Consider the following 10,203-nt stretch of genomic DNA (forward strand, 5'->3'; position numbering starts at 1 on the left):
CCCCCCCCCCCCCGCCACCAATCACTGATATATATTTTCTGTTCGTCGTGGGAGTTCTGTGTGCCATATTTGGTTCAATTCCATCATTGGTGGAGTTCAGAATGCTCTTTGTAGGTGAACTATACGTCCCAGTAACTACAACTCACATATGTCAAGGTCTGTTTTCCCCCAAGAGCGCCTCAAGAGCACCCCTGGGCAAAATCAATTATACTGCAAATGCGTACATTGCGTAATGGGTTGAGCTGCCCCTGAGCCAACCTTAAGAAATGGGGCTACAAAGTGGAATCCACAACATGCAAGTGTGAAGAGCAAACTACAGACCACCTGCTGCACTGCAACCTGAGCCCTGCCACATGCACAATGGAGGACCTTCCTTGCAGCAACACCAGAGGCACTCCAAGTGGCCAGCTTGGAGGGAAGTTGTGGTGCCTCTTCATTCTGCTTTGGTTAGACCTCATCTGGAATACTGTGTCCAATTCTGGGCACCACAGTTCAAGAGTTATTGACAAGCTGGTAGGCGTCCAGAGGAGGGTAACTAAAATGATGAAACGACTGGAGGCCATGTTCTAGGACAGGGGTCGGGAACCTTTTTGACTCAGAGAGCCATCCCTTAACCCTCCCTCGCGGCTCGGCCCACATACCTGGCGGGGGGCGGGGCCTAGCCCGGGCAGGGGGCGTGTCTCAGCCTAGGGAACAGGGGGCGGGGCCGACGGAGCTGCAGGTTGCCGGGGGAGGGCGCGCGCTCCTGGCACTGGGCTCGGGAAGCAACTGAGGCGAAGTCCAGCCGGCGACTTGGTGGTGCTGCAAAGAATGCGTGGAGGGGAGGCCGAAAGGGGAAGGACCGCGGCTGCTGCTGCTGCTGCTCCTGCTTCGCAAAGCGGATTAGCTGGGCTGTTTGTGCCTCGGCTTATGGGAAGGGAGCCGAGTTGGGCAGGTAAGCGCGACAGGCTCTCCCCGCGCCCTTCACTTTCCCCGGATTCCCTTCCTCCTGATCGCATGGCCCATTTGCCCTGTTCCCCGACTGTTTCAGTCCCGCGTAGCTCTCTCTCTTTCTGGGAGCACGTCTTGGCTGACTTGGGAGGAGGCAAGAGTCCGTGGGGAGCTGCCTTGGTGACCTTTACCAGCGTTGCCTCTCAAGGAAGCAGGCTCTCCCCGTTGCTTCCCTCCTCCCTTCCTTCCCTCCTCCCTTCCTTCGGGGCCTAATCAGCCAAAGGCGGGCTCAGTTCCTTTCCAAGGGAATACACGGGCGAGCCAGATGCACTCATCAAAAGAGCCACACCTGGCTCGCGAGCCATAGGTTCCCGACCCCTGTTCTAGGAGGAGTGGTTTAAAGAGCTGGGGATGTTTAGCTTGCACAAGAGAAGGTTGAGAGGAGACATGATAGCTATGTAAAAATATGTGAAAGGATATTGTAAGGAAGAGGGAGCAGGCTTGTTTTTTGCTGTCCTGGAAACTAGGACTTGGAGCAATGGGCTAAAATTACAGGAAAGGAGATTCCACCTGAACATTAGGAATAACTTACTGACTGTATGAGCTGTTCAACACTGGAACTCACTGCCTCGAAGTGTGGTGGAATCTCCTTCTTTGGAGGCATTGCAACAGAAGAGGCTCGATGGCCATCTGTCAGGGGGTGCTTTGATTGTGCTTTTCCTGCATGGCAGGGGGTTGGACTGGATGGCCCATGCAATCTCTTACGATTCTACAGTCGGTCTCATGTCTGAGTAGAGATTTGAAACCTGGTCCCTAAAGTCCTACCCCAATGTTTCTACACTGGCCCACTCTACCCATGCTTGAAAAGAAAGACTTACATGCAACACAAGATTCCAGCTAGCTGTGAGCTGGCCAAATCTTATTCAGCTGTGGCTGAGTTTTCCATTTTACGTTTCCAAAAATATGCACAGTCTTTCCCCAGTCATAATCTTTTATTTGGATCCATTATTTATAAAGAGAAAGAATGAGACAAAAGGAGAAAGACCTTAGTCTAAGGACAACATCACTTTGTACATATTGAACACTGGAAGAAAACATGAACAGACTAAAGCCAGGGGATCGTCATCTCCTTTGCTATTTAAAAAAAAGGTGTAAAAAGAGGGACGGTTGTTTTCCTTTTAAAAAAAATATAACTCTTAAGGGTTGGATGGGAAAAGACAAAGGAGGACGCAGAGATAGCAGTAAATGAAACTGCTGGGTTGAAAAAACAAAAAACAAACAAACAAAACAAAACCGGAGCAATCAAAGCTGGCTTTGTGTCTCCAGCATCAGCATCTTCTTTTCCATAAAAACCGTATCTGAATCTTCTCTCCTGGCAAAGCAATCAAGAGTAGCTGCCCTCCCCAAGGCCCAGGCTCAGGTCAACTGCAAGTAATACTTAACTCTAAAACTCACGGTTAAAAATAGTTATAAATTAAGATTTAAATTCAGGGCAGATCTTCAAAGTCAGGTCTTCTTTGTTTAAAAAATATAAACAAGTTGTTCCTTTCTGTTGAGCGCTCCCAGTAGATTTCTGTGTGCTGTACAGTCACTGCAGGAGACAGGAAATTGTGAAAATTGTGAAAAAAAATTGACACATCCTGCTAGGATATATTAAGGGTACCTGCTGTCTCTTTTTACTCACATGTGGATAACATGCTAGCTTTACTTTAGAAAGCCAATCGGCCATTTCCTATTAACCTTAGATACCCCTGACTCCCTCCTCTGCCCCCACGAGAGACTTCAATATATTTAGAGATATTCTCAAAGCCTGCATCCCTATACTTACAAGCAGGGAGCTTGTATTGTTAAAAGGTAAAGATTTCCCCTTGACATTAAGTCTAGTCGTGTCCGACTCTGAGGGGTGGCGTTCATCTCAAAGTGGGACCTATTGATCTACTCACATTTGCATGTTTTTGAACTGCTAGGTTGGCAGAAGCAGGGGCTAACAGTGGGAGCTCACTTCACTCCCTGGATTTGAACCATCGACCTTTCAGTCAGCAAATTCTTGCATGTTGGAGGCAAGTGTGAATGTTGCAAATGGCCAGCATGATTAGCACTGAATAGCCTTGCAGCTTCAAAGCTGACTGATCCCTTCGTGGGGAAATCCTTTGTTGGAAGGTGTTAGCTGGCCCTGATTGTGACAGCCCAATGGGGTCAGGAATTCCCCTGTTGTTTGAGTGTTTCTCTTTATTTACTGTCTTAATTTTAGAGTTTTTAAAATATTGGTAGCCAGATTTTGTTAATTTTCCTCCTTTGTTCACATGCTTGTGGATTTTAATGGGAGTTGTTTTTCAAAAGAAAGGAGGCCTCTGGTTGAGATGACTGATCCACTTAGCAGTTGCAGGGAAATGTCAAGTTTCTTGAACTGAGCGTGTTTTATAAGCCAAACATTCTAGCCAGCAAGAGAGAGCTATATATTCAAACTTGGCCAAGTTAACATGAAGCAATCAGCAGAGTGCTTAAGGACACTTACGTGATCATGCTGCTCCCTCAAGGTCGCCTGTTTTCTGGAAGGAATCCAAAATAATTCACTTAGATTGTTTTTAAAAATACATACACAAATAGCAGAGCAAGATGTCCTTGGCTCAACTCACAGTACACAGACCAAGTTTCAGATAAGTATTTCCAGTTTTTAAAATCACATCCATAATCATATCTCAGAATGTATCTACACTAGATAGTTTAGGTTCTGTCCAGAACAGAAATGCTTCAGACTGGCCCTCGAAGGTGTCCATATGCTCCATGCCTGAGTGCAGCGGGGTGGGGTGGAGTTTACATGGCCCAGCTGGACTGTCACCTTCCCTCCTCAACGTTGCTGCTGAACGGCCACAGAGCTCAGGAGTGTGATTCCCCTTCCTCCTTTGCGGATGTCAGGATGGGCCACCCATGTCAGCCAGGAGCTGTGCCAGAGCTCTACAACACTGACATGGACCTTCATTGCTTCTCTGTGTTGATAAATGTAGGGCATGGTGGTCCTGGCCCATGCGGACAACAAACTAATATGAATCTGAGCCAGCTGTCCTGAGAGACGGCCCAAAGAGCGGGACTACTCTTGAGCTTCACTAAATCTCCAGATTCAGAGCATTCCCTGACAATCAACCCAGTTTACCCTATGTTAAGGACCACAGGCCCCTGGACATCATGTAGACACCCAGAAGTGATTTCTGGGGCACTGCAGTTTTTTTGGCCCTTGTAGGAAAGCCCCCTGTCTCCATCTCACGCATTGGCAAAATGACTTCCCTGTTTTAAATTTCAGAAAGGCTTGAATTGATTTTTCAGTACCCTAGTGCAAAATCTAGTTTTGGGGAAAGGTCTGTGTGTGTGAACTTCACGCTTGGTTTATAGGGCTGAAGGATTATTTTTGATAGATCTGAGCAAGCACTTTGCTCCCATTTTGGAGATAAGGAAGGATAGTCACCATCAAAGAACTTTCCTGGCACCTGGCTGAAAAATGAAAGAGGCTGGAAGAATTAAGTGTGTGTTTTAAGTATTAGATTTGCCAGTAAGCAGACAGCCTTTGAAGTACAGGAGAGCCTCGCTTACCCAACTTAAATGGGCCGGCAGAATGTTGGATAAGCAGAAATACTGGATAATAAGGAGGAAATTAAAGAAAAGTCTATTAAACATCAAATTACATTATGGTTTTTAAAATTAAGCACTAAAACATGATGTTTTGCAACACATTGACAGAAAAAGCTGTTCAATACACGGTAACGTTATGTAGTAATTACTGTATTTACAAATTTAACACTAAAACATCACAATGTATTGAAACAGTTGTGGATCCAGGCGGGAGGCAGGCTGTGTTGGAGAATACAGAATGATGGATGAGCAAAGGTTGGATAAGCGAGACTACTATATCTCAATCTTAGCAGACCATTCATGTAACTAAACATTGTATTCCTAGATGGATGTGTAAGACAGTTCACTCCCACACAAGTCTAACAAATTCTATTGGGTCTTATTTCTTGATATATCTATTTCTCGTTGCAGCTTTAGGGGTTTAAGAAAGCAGATCTATTGACCAAATAAGCCTCTTACCTTCTTTTTCTTCTTTTTCTTCTGCAAACCATCTTTACTAAGGGGTTCCATTTTTTTACTCTTCTTTTTCTCTATAAAAGATTTACGGCGAGGGAGAAGAAAAAAAGAAATCAGATCACAACTGTCAGAAAGTACTGATAGAATCATTTATAAAACCATTTTTAAAGCCAGGATTGAATAAGGTTGAATCCAACATTTCTACTAGAACCAATGGCTGACTGACTCCCTCCTCCTGACTGCACTCTAAAAACCTGCTTTGGAGTCGCAAGGAAAGTTACTGGAGTTTTTTGTGGTGAAGTGGCAGTGCAGAAAGAAGAGGGTTGCAGAATCATTTTGGAAGCAGGGGGATCCAGCTGATGCACCATGGAAAGGGAAGGGGGATAAGACACGAAGAAGGAAAGGGGAAAGGGAGAGGCACATTTGTAACTAGGAGTCTATGTACATCCGATGTTCATAAATATGGGATTGCCTGTAATCTAGGATTCAGCTAGATATGCTTTCACTCAACTTTATGTTAAAGTAAATGCATCATTGCAGCCAAATATCAGTTTTTTTAATTGCTGCTAAGGACTGAAACTTGTATCTCAAAAAACTTTGCTTGGGCTGTGTTTATTTCCTCCTTCTCTCCCTCTTTCTCATTTTTTTGGACAACCATCAGTTTTAGAACCCTCTGAGCCTTGTTTCACCATAAATCCTGAAAAGAAAGAAATGGAGATAGGAAACCTTTGAGATATTTTAAATCATGAACTACTTTGTGTTTAGAGGCTTTTTTTTTTTTGCTAAAGATACCTATTCACAAGGATCAGAAAGTTATATAAAAATCCCTACTCCCTTCCTGACTGTTCAGGAGGTTGGTGGGAGAATGTCATGATGCAGGGCGGAGGAGTCATGTAGGGATTGAGAGACAAAATGAAATGGGTGGAAAGAAAAAAGGCTGGCAGTTGCACGGACAATCCATGAGGATGAGCTGGAATAAATGGCTTTATTATTATGTCTTGTAAAAATATATAGCACAGTCTAGATGAGATTTAAATTAGGGTTCTTAACCAGGAGTACATAGATTTGTTTCAGTGGGTTAATGAATGTGAAAGAAGGATGCTATCCCCCTCCCCTTTGATTTCTCCCCTAACTTCAAATTTTCTCTGAAACAGTAAATTTTAACATTAAAAAACAATTTTTTCAAGTGCTTATTATATTTGTTTTCATTCCAGACTAGGATACAGCGCAAGAGAAAATGCACATAACTAGTTTCCTCCAAAGATCAAAGTGATAGGCTTACTCTGGAAATCTACTTTTGGTTTTGCACCTGTCTAGCAATGGTTACTCAGCTCCAACAGAGCCTCCCACTAATCCCCCTCCCCACATCTTTCCCCCGCACCTATCCTATTCCCCTTCCCTTCTTTGGAAAGGATGAGGTTGCGAACCTCTTCCTGGTGAACCGGCAGAGGAGAAATAACTGGGGAGTCTATGAAGAGCAAGCTATGAAGCCCCAGGGCCATATAACCCAGAATATCAAGGCAGAAAATCCCACAATATCATCTTTGAACTGGGTTATCTGACTCCACGCTGCCATATATTCCAGTTTAAAGTAGATAACGTGGGATTTTATTCAGCTATGTGGAAGGGGCCCTAGTATGAAATGAGAGCTGCCTCTTTAATAGGCACAACAGTCCAGCAACTCACTCTGTTGTTATCAGGGCACAGAAGAAGTAGAGTGCTCAGGCAAAAATAAATGTGGTAGTCTTAAATGTGTTATAAGATGCCCTCTCTTGCTTTTTATTCTGCAAGAATAGCAATCCTTAGCATTTAATAACTTTTGAGTCATTTGCACAGACATTTATGATTCCCAATTTTCAAATGAAAATTAGCAGCACTTGTGTGGCAGAAACATATGTGTGTTTTAAGGGAAGTGATTGTCCTGTCTAATAAAACTCTGAGCCTATGGCTGGAACTGGGGGACAGCCTCCATTTTAATTTTAAATGTGGCCTTGCTTTGCCCACACAGTGAAGGATCCATTCTCTAGCTACACAAATGCCCTGCCATTTAAACAGTTTACACATCTCTTACCCTCTTTGCTTTGCCTTGTGATGGCCAGAAGGAAAGAAAGAAAAGAGGAAGAGGTGAGAGGGTATGCACACACCCTGCATGTCTGCTCAGATTCACCCTGAGGAGTTCTGTCAGAAACACTTCTTTACCCTGAGAAAGTGCTTGCTGCTAGAAAGCAACCCGTTTTAGTCAGTTAGTGAACAAACTCCAAACCCCACGAAACCATGTCCAGAATGGAAAAAGGTTAACAGAAGGTGTCTCTGGAGAGTCAATTTACATTAGAGTAAAATGTTAAGCCAAAATATGCTTGGTTTTGGTTTCCCTTTCTGTTTTTAAATGTGCTTATATCTTAAAACTAAAAGCCTAAACAGCTTACAATAAAAAGAAAATGCAACATAATATAAAACAAACAACAAAACAACTTAGACAGTATCTAGCATAAAATGGTAACTACTGCCAGCCTCTGACTGCCAGTATCTGCTGAGTTTTCAGGAAAGCAAGCAAGCAAGCAAGCAAGCACAGGAGTTAATGGGCTTAAATATGCATCCAGTCTATGGCACTTGGAAAGTGGCAGGGAGGGGGTAATGGTTCTCCACATCAGGCAGCTTAGGTAACACTGATCTGGCAGAGGATCTATTAAAGGGACATACAGGATAAATATGGACCCCCTGGTGGCACAGCGAGTTAAACCGCTGAGCTGAATTTGCTGACTGAAAGGTTGGCGGTTCAAATCCGGAGAGTGGGTTGAGCTCCAACTGTTAGCCCTGGCTTCTGCCAACCTAGCAGTTTGAAAACATGCAAATGGGAGTAGATCAATAGGTACCGCTTTTGCAGGAAGGTAATGGCACACCATGCAGTCATGCTGGCCACATGATCTTGGAGGCGTCTATGGGCAATGCCGGCTCTTTGGCTTAGAAATGGAACTGCACACCACCCCCTAGAGTCGTACCTGACTAGACTTAATGCCAGGGGAAACCTTTACTATTACCTTTACTACAGGATAGAAATATCCCTTATTCAAAATGCTTGAGGCCAGAAGTGTTTGGGATTTTTTTTTTTTTGGATTTTGGAATATCTGCACTGGCATATATGTACATAATGAAATATTTTAAGAGAGTAGAAACAAATCTAAACACAAAATTCATTTATGTCCATATAAACTTTATAAACATAGCCTGACTGAAGGTAGAACATTTTAGGAGTCACGGTGGAGCAATGGGTTAAACCTTTTGTGCCAGTTTGAATCCACAAGATGGAGTGAGCTCCCTTCTGTCAGCTCCAGCTTCTCATGCAGAGACATGAGAGAAGCCTCCAAAAGGATGGTAACACATCCGGCATCCCCTGGGCAACGTCCTTGCAGAGGGCCAATTCTCTCACACCAGAAGCAACTTGCAGCTTCTCAAGTTGCTCCTAACACAAAAAAGTCAGAATGTTTTAAATAATTATGTAAATAAAACATAATTTGCGAACATTGAACCATCAGGAACAAAATTTTTCACTATCTCAGTCCACCAATGGAGACAATTTTGGATTCTTGAATTCTGGATAAAGGATGCTCCACCTGCATTAAATAGGTGTATATCAAAGTAATAGAGGCCCACGCTGGTGGGGAGACAGAAAACAAGGGAGATCTAGGACCAACTCTGGACTGAATTATTGCAGAAAACCACAAACCTGACCATCTTTGGTACAGTGTTGGAGCAGTGAATCACATCAAGCCTTGTTCCACTACTGTCTTGCTGGTCAAATGCTAGCCTCCCAAATCCACAAGAGAAAAACTGACTTCTGGGTGATGCTACCAAGGCTTCCCACTCTCTCAGTGAACTAACCTGACTAGAATGTTGAAAGCCTGCAAACCTAACTGCAACAGCAAGGTTTGTTGCCAGTAAACAGCACCAGAGGAGCCCACCTGAGGAAAGCAGTGAGCACTGACGATGGGAGAGGAAAAGGAGATATCAATTAACATGGAGCTTTGATGGTAGGTATTCAGGAAAGATTGTGCTTACTCTTATCTGATTTTTTCTCTTTGCCATCTTTCTTTGTTGGCTTAGCATTGTCCGAAGACTTAGATTTCTTCTTCTTCTTCTTCTTTTTGGTCAGCATATCCAGAATGCTCTCCCCTTTCAACTTCTTCTCTTTTGGCTCCCCTGAGACAGTTTCCCCTGTTGCCAGTTTCCGCTTCTTGGACGGCTTCTTTTTCTCCCCACTCTTGGGTCCCTTTAGTTCTTTTGGAGTCTTGATATCCACAACAGGGGTGGCCCCATCTGTGTTATCTTGAGCTTCTGTGGCAGGAACTTGGGCCTCAGGGCCCTCTTTGATCTTAGAATTGACTTCTGAAGGGTCAGCTTTGAACAAGGAAGCAACTGGCAACTTGGCAGCCAGGGTTTCTTTTGCCTTGCCATTGCTTTGAGTCTTTGCTGCAGCCTTCTTGGTGGCAGAGGCTTTGGAGCGGTCCCTTCCTGGTCCTTTCTTCTCTGCCGCAGCTCCCTTACCTGCAGTCCCTTTGGCCACGATTGCTTCTTTCCCAGAAGCCGGCAAGGCGCTAGTCTCTGGAGGCACAAAATTGAAATCAATAACAGAGCCAATTCAATGACAGTTTTCTGCAGTCCATTAGCCAACATTTAGTGAGAAATAAAACTTTTTTCCCTACTGAATTCACTAAATTCATGTAATGTGGAAGAAAAAGTGTAGAGGCAGAAGGAGAGAGGGAGCGTTTTCTGATACGAAACATCTGCCAACCATTCATTTTGCTTGCACACTTGGGACTAACTGCAAAGCCAACTTGGATCAGTGTCTCCCTTTAGGCATTTGCCAAAGGGATAAATACATACAGCACTCAGAAGTAAAAATAAAAATAAAACACATATTTGTCTTATTTCTCAGTATGTCCAACAGGTGGCAGCATCAAACTTCTTTTTTGGGCTGTCAGCGGTCCTTTAGTTGAATTGCTTGTCTTTATCAAAAGGCAGCCATTTCACAGAACATAAACTGCTAGGCTGCTCCTAAGCAGAATGAATGTTTTGCATTTCAGAGATGATACTGAAGTTTTTTTTAGAGAAAGGAAGATAATAATTTTGCTTCTTCCCATTGTAGCAAACTAGACAATGAGAGGAAATTTCCTGCTGCCTGAACATGACCTGGTT

General features: G+C 43.8%; 1 protein-coding gene across 1 annotated transcript in view; it reads right to left on the minus strand.

The window, feature by feature from the left end:
• Window positions 1-1,903: 1,903 nt before the first annotated feature.
• Window positions 1,904-10,203, minus strand: part of TCOF1 (treacle ribosome biogenesis factor 1) — a 47,318-nt gene continuing 39,018 nt past the window's right edge. Inside the window, exons 15-18 of the mRNA XM_060765447.2 lie at window positions 9,067-9,609; window positions 5,014-5,084; window positions 3,446-3,479; window positions 1,904-2,521 (exon numbers count right to left, since the gene is read on the minus strand). Of these exons, the coding sequence (XP_060621430.2) occupies window positions 3,450-3,479; window positions 5,014-5,084; window positions 9,067-9,609 (644 nt within the window). The 3' untranslated portion in view covers window positions 1,904-2,521; window positions 3,446-3,449. The remainder of the gene's footprint in view (window positions 2,522-3,445; window positions 3,480-5,013; window positions 5,085-9,066; window positions 9,610-10,203) is intronic.

The sequence above is a fragment of the Anolis sagrei genome, chromosome 2, assembly GCF_037176765.1.
Source record: "Anolis sagrei isolate rAnoSag1 chromosome 2, rAnoSag1.mat, whole genome shotgun sequence".
Lineage (NCBI taxonomy): Eukaryota > Metazoa > Chordata > Lepidosauria > Squamata > Dactyloidae > Anolis > Anolis sagrei.